Source organism: Hyposmocoma kahamanoa, unplaced genomic scaffold (genome assembly GCF_003589595.1).
Source record: "Hyposmocoma kahamanoa isolate Upper Pololo Valley unplaced genomic scaffold, ASM358959v1 91, whole genome shotgun sequence".
Taxonomy (NCBI): domain Eukaryota; kingdom Metazoa; phylum Arthropoda; class Insecta; order Lepidoptera; family Cosmopterigidae; genus Hyposmocoma; species Hyposmocoma kahamanoa.
This window is the reverse complement of record NW_020654684.1, coordinates 217,707-240,382: the sequence shown is the minus strand read 5'-3', so window position 1 is coordinate 240,382 and position 22,676 is coordinate 217,707. Positions and strand designations below refer to the sequence as shown.

General features: G+C 36.2%; 1 protein-coding gene across 2 annotated transcripts; it reads left to right on the top strand.

Annotated features, from left to right (window-relative positions):
* The first annotated feature begins 335 nt into the window (after positions 1-335).
* Positions 336-18,381, top strand: LOC113236286. Of its 2 annotated transcripts, XM_026472295.1 has the most exons (7): positions 373-463; positions 1,019-1,109; positions 2,520-2,740; positions 3,592-3,751; positions 8,638-9,760; positions 12,462-12,620; positions 15,126-18,381. In XM_026472295.1, the coding sequence occupies exons 6-7, from the start codon at positions 12,528-12,530 to the stop codon at positions 15,948-15,950; spliced, it is 918 nt and encodes a 305-aa protein (XP_026328080.1). In that variant the 5' UTR covers positions 373-463; positions 1,019-1,109; positions 2,520-2,740; positions 3,592-3,751; positions 8,638-9,760; positions 12,462-12,527; the 3' UTR covers positions 15,951-18,381. The 2 variants fall into 2 exon arrangements, with proteins under 2 accessions (XP_026328079.1, XP_026328080.1); XM_026472294.1 differs by lacking the exon at positions 1,019-1,109 and having other exon boundaries at positions 336-463.
* Positions 18,382-22,676: the final 4,295 nt, after the last annotated feature.

Here is a 22,676-nt window from a genome sequence, read left to right as displayed (position 1 = left end):
TCGCTCGCTAGATGGCGCTAGTAAAATAGTGTATATCCTAGGCGTCCAGAGGGCGCCTCGCTATATTATAAAAGTCGATTTCCAGTGCTTTCTCTTAACACGGTCGGAACAACAATTTTAGCTGCGATTTTATTTTCCTCGCCTAAAAAAAGCCAAGGTTAAACACAATTTTTTTTTAATTCTACTTCTTTTAAATGCTATGGCTCCATCGAAACAAACGATGATTTCGCCAATGTCTTCCATATATCAATGGCACTGTTGCTTGTCACTGTACCTGTCAGGCGTGAAAGACGTATTTTCAAATGTCTGTCATAGATTTAAAAATTGATAAGTGCGGTGAAATGCAAACAAAGACAAAATTTATTTTATTATAATTCCTCTCAAAATTGCTCGAAATATGTAGAATTACATTAATCACAATACCTTTTGAGGTGTTGCAATAGTATCAGACCTACCTAAAAAGGTACAGTAAAAAATTTTAGTTAACACCTGTATCTGCCGTATTGTTTCCGCTGCTGCTGCTAAGCATTAGTCTTTCAAAGAGATAGTTGCACGGTTCACCACACTGGTAAAGAGTTTGTTGCTTCGTCGACTTAGAGGAGTTTCCTCAAGAGGTTTTTCTTCAACGTAAGCAACTGATATCGTACCTTGGTATAAATAAGGCCACATGTGATCATTCGTCCAAATGGTCCTTATCACATGAAAATCATAAAAATAATAAGAACTACATGAAACAAATTAGACCAAGGATGCGATATGTATACTCGATGTATAATAAATGTCAACAAACAAAAACATTTGATTTATGGCCTCTACACACTCGCGCGCGAAGCCGCAAACTACCCGCGAAGCATGAGTGTGGATCTTTCTTCGCGATTTCGCGCCGCGTTCGCGTCTCGTTCCCGATTGTTGTCGGTATTTTGTCAACAATGTTTATTATTAGTAACTTAGTAAGTAGTTTATGATCCATGTATAATTAGTAACTTAGTAACTAGATAAAATAAACTGTTTATTTCAGTAATATAACTAACTACTTTACGTTACGTACGTAACTTTACATTAACAGTGGATGGTACCACCCTTTAAGCTTATCAAGCCTGTGTCAGGAGGTACAGCTCTTTCATAGCTATAAATACACATTTAACATTTTTAACTTAAATGCTTAAGTAATGAAACTATTTCTCCGGATTTAAATCGCGTATATTTGTTTTTTCAAACAAACCGACGTTTCGGGCCCTTTACAGATTCGACAGGTCGATTCGACGGTTGACCGTGACCACATTGAAAAAACAAATATTTATAACGCGATTTAAATCCGGAAAAATAGTTTCATTTCCTATGTGTAACAATCGTGAAAACCTAATAACGATATAAATGCTTAATTTAGTGTTTAATTGTTACATTTCCAAACAATGTCAATACAAACATTTTTTAACAATTTTCAACATGCTTAACTTCTAATTTTAAATTTAATTTGAATCTTAAAACGTGTGTGTGTGCGTGTGTGCAAATGTTCTAGTAGATCTTCAGTTTCCTCATACAACATAAGACTGTAGCCATTTTGATATAAGTTTCTTGCAATCTCTGTAACTTTTGGCATATATTTCTAATTCCTTATTAATTAAATTATACAAATAGGCCGATCGCTTGTTGAATTGTTTGTTTACAAACATTGTATTTACTTTAGGTACTTGTACCACAATGTATTTCCTTCTCCTCTTCGAAATATTTAGATCATATTGTAGAGACCTATGTGTCTGAGTACCTACAGTTTGAGCGATGTAGAGTTTCCTTACAATGGCTAAATTTGATAGTTGATACAAGCTGCTAGTGGAAAACCTTTTTTAGAATACATTATTTTAACCAAATTGCGATGCGCACTTTCCAACTCGAGAAAACGGGTTTTAACAGCTCCACCCCATACAGGATTACAATAAATCAATACAGATTGAACCAAACTCTCGTATATTTCTCCAAACTCACGTATATTACAATATTTTTTATTAATTTCATGTATATTATTTCCTTAAGTATATCCCTGGACGACGAGACTCGCGGCCTAGCGACTGATCCTGGCACTACATATCTTAGTGTTTTAAAAATCCAATTAAGTTTTTTTACTCTTTTAATGATAGTAAATAGTTTATGATCCACGTTTAATTAGTAACTTAGTAAATAGTAAATGATCCATGTTTAATTAGTAACTTAGTAAATAGTTTATGACTAGGTATGTTAACAAGTATATTTTAATGATAAATGTTAATTTTGCAGCAGTTCTGTACTGTATTAAGTGCAGTCCAGTATCTATTAACACAATTTTGTAGGGCAAACATAACCGTCAAAAAACCTCTCGACTAGATAAAATACTTATTGTCTAAGTTCTCTCGCGTGATGTAAATATTTGAGAACGATTGAAAAATTGAAAGAGGGTATTTAGATGTAAAAAGTACCCGCTTTGAAAATTGACTAAGTACGTATCAAACCAGTATAGAGTATAAATTTCATTATTATCTTTGTAGAACACTGTGCCAAACACAACTACAATGGAAAATTCTTGGACTTTCAAGATCTGCTGGCCAATCTTGCAGCCACCCCGTGACGAGCAACGGAAAGAACCTATTACAAAATTTGATTACATTTAAAGATGAAATGTACAAATGGTAATTCTTTCAAATGCGACGATGATGTTGGTTTATGCGAGATAAAAAGTTCGGACGAAGAACTAAGAGAAGAATCACTAGTGAGTAAAGTACCTTATTATTGCATTCTTAAGGTAGTAATTCACATGGCTATTTGTATTTTCTATTGGATACTTGTTGTATTTGACAAAATATTTAACGTACAAACAAACATGCAGACACTGACAAATATGACCGTCTACACATGGAGCCAAATAAGGAGTTAAAACACAGGTTCCGAGACTGTTTGGCTCACCGCCCACTTAGGCAAGATAATAAAATTTCAACGCTCATCATCACAAAAAAATAATTTAAAACACGTATTTTTTATATTAACTTAACACAAAAAATAGCAAGGATAAAAAATAAATATTATAGTATATTATTGGCGGCAGACGCGCGACCGCCGCGCGGTTCAGTGTGATAGGGTTCATACAAACTCGTACATTACAAAAATGCCCACGCCCGGAACCACGCTTTCACTTACATTAATGGCGAATCTGATTTCTATTTACTAGGCAACAACTTTTAAATTCCTCTAAGTAATACAACGCGCGGTTGCCCGTAGACCGTACGCGGCGGCAGTATGGTTATATTGTATCAAATACAGATCCGAAAAATGTAGGTGGTACAAATAATTAAAAATATATTTTTGATAAATTTATTATGTTTTGTAAAATCACGGGACAAAAGTAGTCGTTCATGATGTTAATATAATCTAGTCCTACCAGGTTGTTAGTATTTTTAAAGTAAACCTGTATAATATGTAGACATTTATCTATTCATTTGGAAGACCCTACTCCGACCATTTTGGTTGAAATAGGGGGCTCTTGGACAGGTATTGCGGTGCTGAATTATTAAGTAGGTACACTGCGTGTTTTTAAAAAATATTATAATTGAAAGTTGTTTGCAGAAATTACTTACCTACGCATCCACTAGCCAGAAGCGGTAGTGTTTGTTCATAATATTTATCGAAAATGAAGGAACCAAATTGTACAGGAAATTGTAAAATCCTCACAGACGACCAATGTATAGTAAAAGTGACAGAGTTTCGTGATCGGGATCGTGTGTTTGTAAGTACACTTAAAACATCTACATAATTGTCTTAAGTCTGGTGGTTTTTGTCAAGTGTCACAGAGCCAATACGTATTGGAGATACGTTTTTACTGTTTGCACAATGTCTGCCTTTACATAGGGCGCACTGTAAGTTTCCGGAACTGGCCACTTACATAAACAATATTTAAAAAGTAATTACATTTGAAAATGGAACTCTTTGGCTGTAGAATACAGTTTGTTTCATCTGATTGTCACTTATTTTTACATTGTGGCGTCATTTTAGAAATTGGTTGTCTACATCACCATGGATTTAACTCGTGAAAATTTTTGCAGTATGATTTTCTACGACTTTAAGTGTAATTTAACAGCTCAGCGGAGCTTCGTACGACTTCAAACTGCTTTTGGCGATGAAGCACTATGCAAGACGACTATTTGTAGCTGGTTTGCAGAATTCAAACGCGGTCGTGTGAATCTCAGTGACGAATTTCGTGATGATCGCCCGTCCACTGCTGTGAACAACAAAAACGTCGATGCTGTGCGCCGTATGATCAAAACAGACAGTCATGTGACATACCATGAGATTCGGGTATCTTTAGACATAAGCATGAGTCAAATACAATCAATACTACACAAACATTTGGGTGTGAAAAAGCTGTGCTCGGTGGATCCCACACAATTTGACTGAGGCTCAAAAAACGGATCTCCTCCCTTGGTGCAGTGCCATGCTTACTAGATTCAACGAAGGAGCGTCAAATTTGGTATGGGACATAGTAACAGGTGACAAAACATGGATTTATAGTTACGATCCCAAAACAAAGCATCAATCGAACGTATGGGTCTTTCGAGATGAGCCGAAACCAACCAAAGTGGCGCGCGTGCAAAGTGCCTCTAAGCGGATGATTGCTTTATTTTTTAATAAAACTGGACACGTCGCTACTGTTGCTTTGGAGAATCGTTGGGGGGCGTGGTTGAAATGACCACATCGAGGTGACACGCCTACAAACATCGCCACAGTGACGTGGCGATCGTTGTACATACAAGATCTCTCGTAAAACGTAAAAATACCAAGTTGTAGCGATACACCTTGTAAAAATTGGAGTGAAAACAAAAATTTTAAGACCAGTGAGATAACATTCCTCCGGCTACTTGCATTTTTAGTTACTATTTCTATTATTATTCAATCTTTTCTTTTTGTCTCCATAGAAATTTCTCAAAACTCAAATACAGTGATGTTCATTTACGAAGACTGATGTTTATCGACAACAAATTTTTACTGAAATGTTTGAATTTTTTACTATAATTTCTATAATTAAAGTCCCTAAAATATCGAAGCGAAAAGCATTTACGTTAAATTGATTTCTTTTATTTTATTATTATTATTATTATTATTATTATTATTACTAAACATTTTATTTCGAGTAACTTTAACATAACTCATATTTCGGGCAACCGTTTCAATTTCATGTCAATTTGGATGTTGCTGTTGCTTGAAGAAAAATTTATGTGTTTTAGATATTTAAGATATTTAAATTTCATTATACTCGTAGATAAACGTAGAGTAGGTATTTTTAATTTTTAAGTTTTTCCAATGAGTTTAAAATAAAAGAAGGTTGGATTGAAGCTGCAGGAAAATCGAAAGATTGGTTTTCTTATTACTATTTCTGACTTTGTTTCAATTTCCATAGCAAATGCATTTAAAAAATAAATAAAATAAAATCGGCTTTATTTTACATGTGCATGCAAAATAAATTGGAAACAATATACAATATAACAAATATAGAAAGTTACATAAATCCTTCATAAAAAAACAACATAATTTAATTTATTAAATTCATTGATTGTTCGAGTTTACTCTTGACCGTGACAGCTTCAGCAACCCGTGGTAACGTATAATGGAAAATTGACACTAGCGACGATCGCCATATTTTTTATACTATTCTTATAATACTATACTACTATACTATTCTTATAAAACTGACACTGGTCCAAGCCTAGTGGCCGCCATTAAGAAAATAACAATAATTTATATTAATATGTTAATTTAATAATACACCAGTACCAGTGTAGATATAGTATGAAAAATGGAATATTTTTTTAACTATTAAAAACAGCCACATGGTTTCCAACTATCGATTAAGTAGGACCACATCAGTTCAGTTTAGCGTCAGTTTAAGGTTAACAATTCACGGAGCGGTTTTCATCCGCGCCCGGCGGTGCGGCTAGACAGCGGTTTTATTTCAATACTCACGACCCTGCAAGTTTGTGCGGGCACATAGCTGCCGCGGTTGCGGGCACGAAACCGTTGCGATTGCGGAACCGACCCCGAAGTTAGTGGGAGTTAATTGCAAGTCGCGCGGTTAATAGAGAACTCACCCTGCGTGCGCCTGCACCACATTGCGCCTGAACCGACCGCCAAAGTGTGCGGGCGACGACGGCCGCCAAGCGCACAGGTCGTCGCGTCCTGCGCGGTTCTACTAGTACCCCGCCGGGGAAACCGCGAACAACCGTCACCACTACAGGCGTAAAACGCGCTGTGAAATGTGCTACTAATTTTTTATTTTGAGCAGTGAGACCAACTGAAACTGGTGAAATTACAGGCACATGGGACTTGTCAACTTATGTCTCAGGGTGACATAACTCAACTTATGTCGCAGTGGCAGTGCCGTTAAGATCTTTGCGATTAAAAGCTCTAAGTGACACTGTTGTGAACAGGCGTGTAGCTCACCGTCAGGCGCACGACTTATTCGTCCCGTCACTTGATATTATAAAAAAAACTGCTGCAGTTGGTATGGCAACAGTTATCAATGGCAGTCTCAAGCTGTTGACTATGACTGCAAGAACGGTTCGTGTATGTTGATCATTGGCTGACTGCTCAGCAGGCCGTTTATGGCCACGCTTAGACAAGCAAAATAAAAGAAACAGAATTAATGCACGAAATTAAGGTATAAAAAAAAACAAAATAAGACAAAACAGACAAAAACCAAAAAAATACTAAATATAACGATTACAAATGTTGTACTGTCATTTGTGCGGTTGTGGCGTACGCAAAAGGACTTCATTCGCTAGCCGCAGCCATAATTGACTGTAGCGCTGGTTTTCAATGAGCCCTGAGTTGAGATGAGTGACGGACGTGTGTCGCAAAATAAAATAAACTGCTTAAATATTTGTGTAAGTGTTCTTTTATTGGTACGCCAGATGTCGCAACGAGTACCATATAGTACCATATATTTGTAACTAATTTATTAGTGGCTTCATACAATGCTTTATTTGTTTTTTTAATGGCATAGTAACTGTAGATAGCATAGAGGTTGTATTGCCGAACAAAAAATTAAAAAAATAAGTTGGGCCAAAATGATTATGGTTTTGGCGTACGTACGTGACGATCCATGTGGATCGTCTTGTTAACGGACTATTTTCAAATTGTATGTTTTTTTATCAATTACCTGCAATACGAATAAAATAGTAGTAGACTTGATTTCCTTTACATGATCGATATCGATTATTAACAAATGCTTTTTCTTGTTTTATAGCATGCCGCATAACTTAATAAAAAAAAACCGCATAACTTAACAAAAAAACGAATCGTGGTAGGTGTTGCTAACGCTATTAAATGTAGGTTGCCGTATAGATTGGCAAGTAAACAGTTCGTAGTACCCGTTATGAAAAATACGGGCTAAAGATTTTTTTTTATAATATCATGTGACGGTAAGGTACATGCCTGTTCATAACAGTTGCAGTGCCACTCAGAGCTTTAAGTTAACAAGTCCCATGTGCCCATAATTTCATCAGCGCCCTTACCTACAAAACCGGAACGCAGTAATGCTCACATTACAGCAAGGCGGTAGAAACAGGTAAGGTGACAGTACTTCCCCATATGAACTCTTTCACGAGGAGCTCTATTACTACAAGAAGTAAAGTAAATAAACACATTTGATATGCCAACGACAACATCTTGTATATCAACTTGCCACACAAAACAATATCTTTCCAGAGACTGATTATTAAGAAGACTGGGTCTGCTAACTGGGTAAGGCTAGCCTTACCCTAGCAGCTTACAGCTAGTAGCTAATAGCTAGTAGCTAATTTTTATTTTGGAGAACTAGTTCTGCAAGATAAAAATTAATTAGGATTATTTGAACTCGAAGTTCCGTAACTGTTGCTTCATATGCCTTAGATTAAATAAATAAGGCTTTCTTAAGCGTAAAAAGTGGTTTTTTTCATTTATTTCTACCAAAATCTAGAAATTTCCCAAAATAGGGACAAGGTGATCCCCTGGTTCATCTTGCACCTACCCGTAGGATCATTTTGGACACTGGGGTGTCCAAGACTTTAGTTAAATATCGTTTAGACTACCAGTATTCTCCCTTAAGGTGATCATCTGGTACACCTTTCCCCTACTTTTAGTTTTTCGACCGTGCTCGTATAATATCGTCACTAAAATTAAAATTATTAAAAAAATGGCATGTCATTGTTCGTAAGTACCTACGCAGTTGCATTTTATTATCTTTAAATTTTCTCTTTGATTTAAATAAAGACTCATGTGTTGCATTTACCCTCAAAAAAAAAAACAAATCCGAATCTAATGGCGCGATCCCATTGTTTCGTGACGACATGCCAGATAGACCAGCATGATAATCGTTAGGCCACGGAGGTTGTCATTTGTTTTAAATGAATGGTGAAAAATATTTTATCCAAAAAAAAATAATGCAAATTTATTTATTTTTTCCTTACTGAACACATTTGCTATTCGAGAGTTCTTTCAAGATTTTTGAATTAACAAGCCCATGCCCGAAAAAAACTTTCTATGAGACATTGTACGTCTATTAACTAGTTTATGTGACAAAAAATAACATAAATTCAATGACAAGAGTTGACAAAGTAAACGATTTATTTACTCTTACAGATAATAACACCGGCAGGATATAAGCATTTAGTGCCAATATCAAAAATAACAGAACGGCAAATGACAATAGTACCTGGAAGTTACGTTATAATACAAGCTACAGAGAATTCTAGATACCCGGCTGAAGTAATTCAAGTAATAGACAGTGATCTCGAAACGTTTTATAGAAATAATAAATTATGGCCAGCACCATATGATATAGAGGGCCATGTAGAACAACTAGCAGAGAAATTAGAAATAAAAAATAAAACTGAACAGATAGAAAGGCTCAAAACAGACATAAAAAACATAACAAACAATCAAACAAAAACAAGAAAAAGCAGTCCCAAGAAAGTACCTCGTTCATCCAGTAATAAGCCGCCGCAGAAGAACGTACACGGAAAAAAAAAGGAACCTATCCCCACTACGTCTTGTAATCATACAATCACTGAACAAGAACAGGCAGATGAGGGATGTAAAACATGTAATCCCATTTGTATTCCTGTACCGCCGAAAACAACCAGTACTGAAAGTAATACAGAGAACGCAACACTAAGCAAAAGACTAACAATTAGTAGCGGACTAAAACCTGCTCTTAGTGGCACATCTACTTACCAAGGGACATCTTGCTGTAGTGCTTCTTTTGCAGATAAAATGTCCGTTGGTTCTGGGCCTAATTATTCCAATATCGTAATTGACCGGGATCGATTACCACCTTTGTATGGGAAATGTACCCCATGGCAGGCAACTAAAAAAGAACTTAAGAAATTAAAAAAAAAAAAATAGTAGTTGTTCAAATCATAGCAGTTTCTTATTTACTACAATTGATAAACACTGCTGACTGGAGGAGAGAAGCTAAAGGTCGTGACACATGGAGAAACAACCGCAGATGGAGATATCGTCGCTCACGATAGCGCCTGTCTCGATCATTTAGGTCTTAACCGAACTCCGCCAACACTAAATTAACTACATATGGCCGTGGCTGCCACTCTTACGAACAGGACTGGTATAGATGCAGATAAAAATTGAAAACAAAATTTAATACTGAATATACGAAGAAGCCTTAGATGTCGTATGAATTTCTGTGCAGTGTGCATCATCATAGATTACCTACTCAACTTGGTATACCACATTGTATACTAATGTAAGTATCCCGTTAAGCGAGTTTGATAATATTGTTTTCATTGGTGTGAACGTACCTATCTAAAGATCGGCAACAGGACAGGATTTTACTTACCGTCACGAGTCAGCATCGCGTCCATTACAATTTAGATATATTGTAATGGATGCGATTATTATAGATTAGATATTATGTTAAAATAGTTCTTAGTAGAGTGTGACGCACAGTGGGCCCAAATTGATAATTCTTGGATATAGGAATAACTTGTAGAGTATCGAGCTACCTTTTTTTTATATGATGGTTAATAACATTCCTAACAACTTTTATTCTTGTATAATTTCTTGAAAAGTTGATAGTTTCGGAGAAAAAAATTATATATTTTTTTTTTTGTATTGAGAAATATGCGTTTTATTTTTATCTCAAAATATACAAAAATGTAATGTGCGTGGGTTACTTACAGTATAGTTCCAATCATTTTCTATGTAGAAAAAAATGATCCGTCTGCATGTACTTTGCGGTTTTGTAAGTAAAGGTGCGGCAAAATTGCCAACACTTTTATGTGCTTTTTTAACAAAATACATAAGCTTCCACTAAATAAAAAATCATTTTAGTGTACTTGGTACTTGGTGCAACGGGCTGGTTTCCGCAACTCGACGACAAAGCGCCTATTTTGCGTGTGGTAATTTTAAAGTAATTTAGAGAGTGTTGTAACAATAACACGAAAGTTAAGTAGAAACTAGTATATTGTGTTAAAAAATAAATAACAAATGTAAAATTTTGACACCTTTTTACTCGTAAAGCCTCAAGTACCTGCAGATGGATTATTTTTTCTTGATAGAGAATGATTGGACCTATACTGTAAATAAATCACACACATTACATTTTCCTACATTAAGAGATAAAAATTAAATTTTATTTCTCTTTAAAAAAAAAATTCTTTTTCTCCGCAACTATCAACATTTCAAGAATTTTTTTTAATATATATTAGACACACGCTTCGCCACAATCTCACCTGGTGTTAAGCGACGATGTGACCGACGATGTTATTATCTATCATAAAAAAAATTATCTATCCATCTCTTTTCATTATCTATCTCTCTACTCCACAAGTTATTCCTATGTCCAAGAATTATCAATTTGGGCCCACTGTGTGACGTGAAATATTCGCAATGTCGCATAGGAACTCGCTTCTGCTCCGTGCCCTCGCAATGCTTAACAAACTCTTGGCATCCACACCGGAGTGTGATCTGCTTGCGTGGCGATGGGCAGCAGCCCACAGAGCAGTGTGTTGTGTACGCTTGTAATTCTGTGAAATGATGGATGTCTGGGAATTCAGTGTATAATTATAATGTATTTGTCTTATTTATTTTTATTTTATTTATTGTTCTTTATTTATATCCTATTGTTATTATTTTCATAATTAAGGTGCAATTGCACCGTGTATTTACAGTAAATAAAATAAATCTACTAAGTGTGGTTTTTACACGGAGTTTAATCAACTTCTGTGTAGACGGCTTTCCCGAAGAGGCACATTCCGAAAACTGGCTTCCATAACTGCTTCGGGATGTGGAAGTACCGATGGGAGCGTATTGTTCAGTAGGATGTAGATTACTTTGAAAGACCCTACTCCTACCCCCGCTTACCCATCTTTCTGAGAACTTACCTATTTCTGCCCGCCAAGCAGTAATGTTAGCATTATTGCGATCCGGTTTAGAAGGTTAAAGGTGCTGGTGAAATTACAGGCCCATGGGACTTGTCAACTTATGTCTCAGGGTGACGGGCGCAGTGGCAGTGCCCCTCAGATTTTTGCGATTTAAAGCTCTGAGTGGCGCTGCACCTGCTATGGACAGGCATGTCACATACGGCGCACTGCACATTCAGTACACAATGCGTGCAGGATGCTGTTCCGACTTCCACCTATCTGTAGCGCGTCAGCCTTGTTTGCTGAGAAACATGTAGACATCTCAGTACGAACGGCACACACTCAAATTTCAAAATGTAGGTGTGTAAGAAAATATATACATATATTAGCGTAGTCGTATCAAAGTATCACATCACGCCTAAAAATACTGAGCCGCCAACTACTGTCGATTGTGAAGTGCAACAGCTCCAAGTTTGCTCTTTACGCTAAATAATAATTATGTCGTAACGTTTGTGAGTTTATGCGCAATCTTTAGACATTTATTTCTTAGTTACGTTTGATATTAAAATAGCAAACTTTGACCTGTTGCACTTCACAACTGACAGTAGTTAGCGATTCAATATTTTTACGCATGATGTGATACTTTGTCACGACTACTCTAATATGTATATTTTTTTTAAATAAATACTTTTTGGAATTTGCGTTTTGAGCATTATCTTGTATGGTGCCCCAGTGTGCGGCATTCTAAGCGCATTGGTGTAAAGCTGGGAGTTCCCGTCATCTGGGGCGGTGAATGCGCTTGCATACTCCTGCCATTTCGTATATAGCTAGTTGCCCTGTTATTGACTGGGTACGATGTGCTCCCATCATAAGTACTTTTGAATAATTTTGTTTTATAATTATTTTAAATCTAACACTAGCTTGTATGGAATAAATGTTTTATTATTATTATTATTGTATCCAAAACGGAATGTTAGGAAAACAGCTAGGAAATGACAAAATTAAATGTAAAGATGCGTATAAGAGTAGACAAAAATCGTAATTTTAATTCATTTAAATTTTAAAATTTAAACTCATTTGCAGAAATCTACTTACCTACCCAACCACTAGTTGAAAGCGATAATTCTGAGTTCACAAAATTTATTGAAAATGAATGATGAAGAAGGAGTCGATTTTGAACCTCTCGCAGAGGACCAATGCATAGTAAGAGTGATACAGATATGCAGTAAAGAAGTGGCGGTGGTACGTACACTTTGACAATGATCCTAACCTACACTTTTAAATGATTCTAATCCCTAGATCATAAACAATAACTTTTGTTCCATAACTTTTTACAAAACCTAATAAAATTACCAAAAATAAACTAACTTTTTGTTGCATTATCTGATTCTTTTTAGATTTGTATTTGGTAGTAAGGGAAGTTCAAAACGTGCAAGCGTCCTCCGCGACGATTCCCACCCCCCACCCTGCACAGAGCTATTACCGTTTAGAGCGATCTATTTAAATATATGTATTGGTTACTTTGAGAAGCAGTAGAGATCCTTGTGAAGGCGTTCGTCCAGGGTAGTACTGCCACCTTACCTATTTCTGCCGCCAAGCAGTAATGTCAGCATTACTGTGTTCCGGTTTTGAGGTGCTGGTGAAATTACAGGCACATGAGACTTATCAACTTATGTCCCAGGGTGACCGGCGCATTGCCAGTGCCCCTCAGATCATTTCGATTTAAAGCTCTGAGTGGCACTGCAATTGTTATGGGCAGGCGTGCAGCTTACCATCAGGCGTACGCCTTGTTCGTCCCGTCGCTTGATATTATTATAAAACCAAAATAGTATGAAAGTAACACCTTATGAATCATTAAAAGTAATGGAAAAAAAGATGTTGTTTATGACGTCAATAATATAGTCCTGCGATGTTATTAGTATTTTATAAATAACTTTTAAAATTAAAATAACGAATTGTATAAGGCGCCGTATTGCAAAACGGCGCTGTTTTCTAATACGGCTACCTCGTGTTCAGCCGGATTGCAATTCGCCTAAAAAAGTACGCCGCACTGTAATAGCACGTGGGGTTTCACAAAGCGGTTAAGAAATGTGCCGCCGTAATACAATAGGCCGCGTCATTGTTACGGTTCTTTGATATAATTAGTTCCTAATTGTGATATTTGAATAAGAAAATACTGTTTTACTATTTAAATTAGGATTTTATTAAGCGATACGTACAATACGCGAACGAGTCCAATAACAGAGAGAGATAGTGAGAGGGAGTGAGCAAGCGAAACACCAACCTCATTTTACGCGCGTTCACACACAAACATAGCCGCCAGTAGAACTATATTATCATAACGACAAAAATTCTGTCCCAAACAGCAACTGTCTCAACAAACTGCAAACAATATTAGTTTTACGAGTGGAAAAAGTATTAACCTAACCTAACCTACTGAATAGAGGGCGCAACTAAGATTTGACCTATATCACACCCCGGACACTCCATACAACAGTCGTTAATTATTTACCTACTACTACTACATACAGCAAGGCGCTTTCTGCATACGCGCTAATGTGTGCGTGAAGTGGCAGGGTTATTACACCCATCACTTTCTCGCACTATTACGTTACATGGTCAAAGCGTCAACATAGCAAAAATTCTAACGCGAATCTGTTATCTATGATTCTATGAATAGAATCCTAATAATTGCACATTACTATTAGGTATTTATATCGACATAATGTTATATTTTTCTTTAATTCACGAACTAGAGTAATATTTAAGATTTATTTCAAAAATATATTAAAAGCACTTAAAACGCTATATTTTGGACATGTACTTACCCAAAAATTCATTTGTTGATATTCACCCTGTATTCATGGATGAAGTTAGGGTGTGGGCGAGCTCGCGAAACGAACGAGTCCGGGCGGCCTCGGATCGACGCGCGTGGTGGCGCGTATTCGAGTATGTATCGACAGCTATATAGGCCGCGTGCGCGTTGCTTTTGAAATTACCGGCGAACAGGCCGTCATGGGCGAGAACGGGCGCGCTCAGACGGCCATCTTCCCAAAGCGCGAGAAGCTGCTTATAGGGCTCATTCAGTGTGCAGGCGCGGGCGCGGCGGCGGGTGTAGGCGCGCGGGTCTTGGCGTCTTCCCTTTCATATTGCCGAAGCGGCTGCGAGTGGGTAGATTTTGCTACACGCCGAAATTGCAAACAGACGCTAGACCAAGCACCGTGAAAGGTACGGGCGGTCTGAACCAATAGATCCACCCGCGCCCGCCGCCACTCTGAATAAGTCTTTACATTGCTCAGTGCGTTTTGTAGACATATAGATATTTGAGAGCTTACAGGAGCAATTTATTTTTTACATTTATGTTATTAATTATTTAAATGTCTGTTATGTCAACAACGTCCAGCAATATTTTATATGAAGTCACAGTCACAAGATGACTGCGGTAATTCAACACAATTCATACAGCACTTCCCCGTGTGTCCCTCGTACTACTACACTCGTACCGTAAATACATGCACCATGGTATATTTCGATGCAGATCTGTCGCTGTAGTAGATATAAAAATATGCAAATTCTTTACACGTTTACTACACGGGGGATTTTTGAAATAACGAGCCCGTGTCCGAAAAGGGCCTCTATAATAAATACGCCGTATTTATGACTGTTTACTAATTTGTATAACATAAAAAATAATACAAATTTACTGACAATAGTTGACAATGAAAAAGTTTTATTAATTTCTTACAGATACTAACACCAAGTGGATTTAAGCATTTAGTAACAATGCCACAAGCCACAGACGAGGATACCACCGTAAAACCTGGAAACTACGTTTTAATACAAGCTACAAGAGAAGGGTCAAGATACCCGGCTGAAATAATTCGGGTAATAGACTATGAGCTCGAAAAGTTCTATAGAGCGCGTAATTTATGGCCAACACAATATGATATTAAGGGCTGTGTAGAACAACTAGCAGAGAAAATACAAATAGCTCAAAAGGCAGCAGAACTTAAAAAAGGTCAAGTAAAAGGAAAAAAGAAAAAAGAAAAAAAGGAAAAAGTAGGAAAAAAATGTGAATATGTCGCCACTACGTCTTATGATGATGATGGAAAAATTAAAAAAATTTGTAAAATAGTATGTAAAAAAAGTGATAAAGATTATATCGACGACAGCCCCATTTTTCCTGATGATGTTGATGGTCAAACTGATTCCACGGGAAAAAGGACTGTTTATAGTAACACCGATTCTCAATTTTTGTTTATTACTAGCAGCCAGTCAGGAAGAGCAATCCAAAAGAAAAAACTAAAAGGTTATAAGAAACAAAAACCTGCTTTTAGCGGCACATCTGGTTGCTGCAAGACATCTTGCGGTGGTACGTCGAGTACAAAAGGAAAAGACACTGGTTCTGGACCCCGTTATACCAATATCACAGTCGGTAAAGATCAATTACCTCGATTGTTTGGCAAATGTACTCCATGGAAGATGTCCCAAAAACAATTGAAGAAACATTGTGCAGACTTTGATAGTTGTGTATTAACTAATCTTGAGAAAACAAAGAAATTAAACCAATGACGACTGCCTCGACCGGATCGGTTCAGGGCTCTACTTCACCAACGCCAAACATAAATCATCTACAGACTTTCTTACCAAAGAGGACTTGTATCGACACAGATAAAAACTAAAAAGATAAAATTAAAATACGACAGACAGAAAATTAATAGTTCATTACATACTATTAGGAATCTTATCGCTAATATCGACCTGTAGGGCCCGTAGTACCTGTAGGGACCTGTAGGGTAGTACGTCAGGGCGCGACTTGCGCGAGAGCGACATAAAGCGCGAGATCTCTAAGGCGCTCTGCAGATGGAGCAAGTTTAGTTGACTCAACTGGCAACTTTTTACAAGTTTCTATTAACGGTTGCCGGTTGTAGCAACTAAAAGGCCTAGTGGTCGGTTGCCGCAATTTTAAATAAACTTTCGAAATCCACTTTCTTTCGAAAACAACTCAAATTTGAAGTTGTTTCACGAGTTGCTGTTACCGGTTACGGAAACTGGCAACTGGAGACAACCGGTACAAATTTGCAGTTTGTAGTTGCGGCAACCAAGAATTTACTTAATCACTGATTTCGGCAATCGAAAACTGTAGTCGATTGTCGAAACTCTCAACTGAAGTTTACCACGTTTGCGCGGTTTCTTGAAATTATATGAAAAACGTCATAAACAGCTAGTTGCGGGTTGCCAGTTGCCGAAACTCGATCATCAAAGTTGCTCCATCTGCGCAGCGCCTAAGGAAGAATAGCAGTATCGCATAGTACAGCAGTATCGTTTTATGTCACTCTCGAGCAAATCGCACAAATCATGCCCTGTCGTGCTAGCTCTACTGGTGGAGGTAGATAAAAAATTGAGAGAAAGCGAAAACAAATGTACTGGTAACTGCTCACATACATCTCGCCTCAGGAGTCTACTCCCGTTCGTTCTCCATTAACAATTATTGTCAAATTAGTAATCAACCAAAGTACAAGACGCATGATGTGAATGACATTTATATTTGACATTGTTTTTTGATATGGTCGAGTATTACTTATTTGACAATCATTGCTTCGGACAGAGAACGGCAGTAGAGTCCCAGAAGACTAAACGAAAATTAATAAATTACGCACTGCACTTTCGAAAGAACAATGGCGACATCATTGTTAAAATAATTCTTTAGCGTCTTCAAATGTCATAATTACAAGCTTGAATAAAATAAATTCATTAAATTTTTCGAATTATACTAAAGGTTTGTCGAAGTCTATAAATGAAATCATATTTAAAAGAAACTCAAATTACTAATTGGCATGTAACCAGACGAAGCACAGTGCTGATCTTTAATTATAAATATTATATATGATTAAAATATTTCGTCTGTAATCAGACAACTGTCAGTTTCTTAGTTTCTTTACGGTGAACGACACGTGCCCGCCAAAAACGATTTTCAGTACCTACGTATAGACAGGTCCATATAAAGTTAGTTCACGTAATATCAAATGTACTGATTTGACCGATTTGCAATAAAAGATTTACTGCTTTATTACAAAAAATAAAGTAGATAATTCCTTCTCGAAATATCCCACGCGAGAAAGTGATAAAACTGACAAAACATTTCCCGATATCAGGGATAGACGGCATGTTTCCAATATCTATGCAGGTTTCACAAAAAAATAAAATTAGTGGCCGAGTTACCTATGTATTAACCCAGTTTTCTTTTGTTATGACTTAGCTTCATGCTTTTTGACCATACAATTGTATAAAACAATTTCCTCCGAATTTTCGTCACGTGACAGACCCACGGCACTATTCAGCTTCAATAAACTCTGTAGGCTTCTGTAGTTTATTTTGATATAATAATAAACGGAATATACATATTTTATTCAATTTATGTAAAACATAACCTCCAGAACTTCAAACTGAAATATCTTTAATCAGGAATTTAATCTATATATTTTCACATATTTTTCATAAACAGATGCATACAAATTATGTCAACAAAAATTTACATGGGTGTTCGCCATTGTTCGTGTATTTTTCAGTGCAGTGTGCATTATTCATAGATTCCCCGGAAAACTTGGTATACCATTGTATCGCTGGTATTTTAGTATTGGGAGGGTATTTTAGTATACGTTAAGGGAGCTTGGTATTATTTTTTTCGTGGGTGTGCATCGGGGTTGGGCACAAAAAAGCTACATTGACGTATATGTTTATGCAAAATTAGGTGTTGGTGATATTATATTAACAAAATGTAAAACAAAAATAATTTTAATCGACTTTTGGTGAAAAAAATATTTATAATCATAAAAGCTACTTAAATATTAGGGGTTGAAGTACGAAATTGCCATTCTAAAGTTCTGGTCACTTTGAAATGAAATAAAAAGTTTTTGGTGATAATATTTTTTATTTTATTTTATTTTTGGTTGCGCCGAATGGTATTTTGATTTCACCTCGAGAAATTTGGACGCTTCTTATTCCATCCTTTTCCCGCACATACCATTCTCGCACGCAAGAGCGAGATAACGTCACCCAACTTGTGACACCTAGCAGGCGAAGAAGAAAAGATTTAAAGTTAGTTGGCTCTACTTTTTCAAATTCTATTTACAACCTGTTATACTTAGAATAATAACGCATAGAATGATAGTTTCTTAGCAAACGAACTGTCACAAGTGAGGCAAAAATCAAATTCATGTAGGCTAGTTTTAGTAGTAGGTTTATTTTCGGTTTTAGTGAATGTTTATATAAAAATACAAGTTGAAACGCGTTACTTCCTTGTGGAATGTGATGTTAGTATCTATTTTATGTTTGTCTGACGTATTTTTACACTCATTTACCGCACATTTCGTCATTTTTAGCTAAAATTCTTGATCTGTTCGCGGTGCAAATTGACCTTGAGCACTGAAGGCCCGCCCGCTCTTGTAAGCCCTTTTGGCGCGCTTCAATTTGCCTCACTTAGCGTGTGCGGACTAGGTTTCTATGCGTTATTATTCTAAGCTGTAATATAACTAAAGTAATAATGTAACACGCTCCGAGCGAAATGTAGGCATTTACATGTCGAAAAGGCGCGAGAAGCCCTACTTACTTTTATTACATAAAGGTATCCCAAAATTCACACAAGAAGTAATTTTGATAGAATACAGGTTTATAAATTAAAAATTGTATTTTTTTTATTGATCCAGGTACATGGTATACGATTATGTATGGTAAAGATATCGGGTAAATGGCCTCCACGGCATTGCTGACACATTCGCACACAGCTCTCAATTTCCATCTTTAAGGCGCTTGGGTGATCGTGGGCTTGTTAACATAAACCTTCGATATCAAAAAACCTCAAAGTTATCCACATTTTATAACATGAAGTTTTAACAAGACGGTGCCATGTGCCATACAGCACACGAAATAATGCAATTACTCCATAATGTAATTTCCCGTTTCGGTAATCAAAATTGGCCGCCCAGATCATGACTTTTTCTATGGGGTAAGTCGAAGGTTTATGCCAACAAGCCCACGACCACTTACCGCCTTGAATGAGGAAATTGAACGCTGTGTCAACATGATTCAGTCACAGTTATGCGAAACGGTCATCGAGAATTTCATTAATTTTTATAGTCATTTATTTCAGGCTGCATGACCAAAGATATAAACAAAGGTGATGCCATTACAAAAAAAATATGCTACGAATAATGGAACAGTGAAAATGGCTAAAAATAAAATTAATGCTTGACATTTTATTTAATTAGTAATTAGGCTAAGAACACCGAATGTGAGAAGTTAAGAAAAGTTAATTTTCTACGTTGACCCGGCCGGGGATCGAATCCGCGGGACTTGCAAGCCACTCGATCACTAAAATCGTCTTTTTTGAAACCTGCTTCTGTGCTGTTAGTACATATCGTCCCTGTAAAGTGATAATGCTGTAACCTACAAAAATGCTTTTTTTTTCATATTTTTGTTCAATTTTTTTTCTGCTTCAATTGGTCTGGGTCTCATGTCTCTAAAATGAAAACTAAACTCTGGACAGCTTAATTTTTTTGACGCTTTTTTCTGATGAAGGAATTCTTAGTTCATTTTATCCTTCCCTCTCTTAATGACACCGCGACTTATGTACAGTAATATTTAGGGACTGCGCATGCAGCAGTGAGGGTACTTGTGTGTATTGTCTGAGTTTTTTTATAGCAAAATCGCAAGCATTTTTCGATTATTAATGAATCTATTATTTCTTTTCCTTATTTTATTGTATTATTTATTATATTTAATCTCATTTATTTGTTCAGACCATAAGAGTCAGAAATTAATGAACCACCTAGGGACTAGTAAATATGATGCACTTAAATTATAGTGAAATTTACTCAAATCACCATGATTAAAATGATTTTATTCGACTGAGAAATCCTACGAAGTTCAAAGTTAATGTGATATGCAGGTATGTTAATATGTTTAGGAGATTATTATTCACTAAGTCACTAAAACGGATTTAGATACAATATTGCAAACAAGCATTCTTTGGATACATACATATATTTCTCGCCCTTCTCACATCGGGGCAGGCAGAGAAATGTTTATGCCTGTAGTGCGTTTCCGTCTTTTTATGAAAATTTTTCTCACTTCACAAAACAGTAACCATCATCATTTATTCAGCAAACTCATGTATCACAAAATCTTATTTCTAGATAGCGTGAACCCTGGCACAGCCAATAGCACAGATTACGTCGTAATAGTTACTGCCAATCTTAAATAGTCTAAATGACTGTAGGTATGTTAAGTCATTCATACCATAAACTTTAATTAATAATAAAATAGATACACGTATAAAATATATTCCACACATGCTAACAATTTTCTGTCGACAAATGCTATGCTACTAGATCAAAACAATCTAAGACTGAAATTTTAGATAACAAATTACTACGGCCATCAGACGGTTCTAATAAATTGTTATCTAATCCAATGTGCAACAATCTTCCACTTAAAATAATTAAACCAGATTCAATGCCACAAATTGCATCAAGAAGCTCCGTAAAATGTCACCAAAAGATTATGTAACACGCCAAACTCAAAACTAGTCTCTACAAAAGTTTGTGATCTGACGCCCACGTTTAGAAACCCTGACAAAAATTTATTGAAAGTACCCACTGAAATGATCATAGAAAATGTGTACTTTCAAAAAGACCAATAATGCAGAAGCGAGTTGCAGTTCCCGGACCTAACCTTCCATTGACCAGTTACCACCCGAAAATATTGATGATGTACAACCGGGTTGCAGTTCAATATGACAAAGAATTCCGACACTATTTAAAATGTTTAATTTTAATTTTTTTTTAAATTTTGAAGTCTGCTTAATGGATGAATATAGTTTGGTTTCATTTAAATTATGATCATGATAAAATGTTTCTATATTTTTACTATTTTCGTTCATTACCTAGTGACTACGGGGAATAGGGATTGTTTAATTATTATTGAATTTGTGCTATCACGTAAAATAAAAAATATAAGAACGGAAAATGAAAAACTAATAATCAAGAATAAAATTAGTTGTTGATTATTATTCTTTTATGGAATTTAAGGAATTTATAATTCGTTCTAATAACGATAATGTAATAGGGCACACAAAGTATCAATGATTTTGTTTTATTATGTTAAATCTCCAATATTATAATTCGATTTGTTACATTGTACGCTCTGTGACCAAAGTCTTTTTCACAAATAGTGATTCTTTTTAATAATAAACATTTTTAAAGTCACAAATTGCTTGTGATTTGCACTAACACAAAATACTCTTACAGCAATATTGAATTTCGCACATGTTCAAGAAGTTAATGTTTAAAGACCAAAAATGTGTTAAGGACCTCCAATTCATTTACATCACTCTTAGAATACCGTAAATTGACGGCATTAGTTGCACCTTCATACAAACTAACTTGAAAGTTATAGCATTTTTTGGGTTAAAATTTGAAAATCAAATTGTCGTAACCATTGACAAACAAATAAAAAATAATAAAAATACAAATAAATGGACGACGGGTCTAATACTAAAACAAAGAAAAAAATGTCCCAAATCAACCTATTTAAACGTAGTGACATGTAAAGGAGTATAAAAAAGCTAAAACGTTGAATTTAAATTGTAATGTCATCGCAGTACTGTCTAATTTTGCTTGCTTCGCTGTCAGTCGAACAAACGAAGACTAAAGCGTGAATGACGCTCTGTATACGATTTTAACGCCCTATAAGTTCGGACACTTTTTAGCGCGGACCCGACGTCCTTATAATTGTAAGTCAATGGTCGTAACCTTAAATCTGTATAGCCGCCTTGGACTCGGTGGAGTGAAAAGCAAAAAGACCTATTAACAATAATTCTCTTGTGGAGTCGAAGCTACAAAATCTCGACCATCGCAGAAAATTAGCCTGCTTGTCGGTTTTCTATCGCATACATTTCGGGGAGTGTGCGCAGGAACTTTTCGATTTAGTTCCACCGTCACCGTTCTCCTTCGGTCGACTAGAAGGTCCGGAGCACTCCATTCTTATGTCGTTGATATTCCACCTATTCGCACTAAGCGCTTTGCTTCCTCCTTTCTGATGCGTACGGCAAAGGAATGGAATGCTTTACATCTACTACTACAGGATTGCCCGACATCTGTATTTCCTGAAAAGTATAATTTGGGGCTATTCAAGGCTAGAGTGAATACGCGTCCCATCGTCGCTTAACATCAGGTGAGATTGTGGCCAAGCGTGTGTCTATTATATATTAAAAAGAAACACACATAATCGTCATTATTG

What these genes read in the sequence shown, in the direction of transcription:
- LOC113236286 (XM_026472294.1), top strand. Translation starts at nt 12,528, where the DNA reads ATGAATGATGAAGAAGGAGTCGATTTTGAACCTCTCGCAGAGGACCAA. An exon ending in GCAGTAAAGAAGTGGCGGTG is followed by an intron (nt 12,621 to 15,125) that starts GTACGTACACTT and finishes AATTTCTTACAG; the next exon opens with ATACTAACACCAAGTGGATT.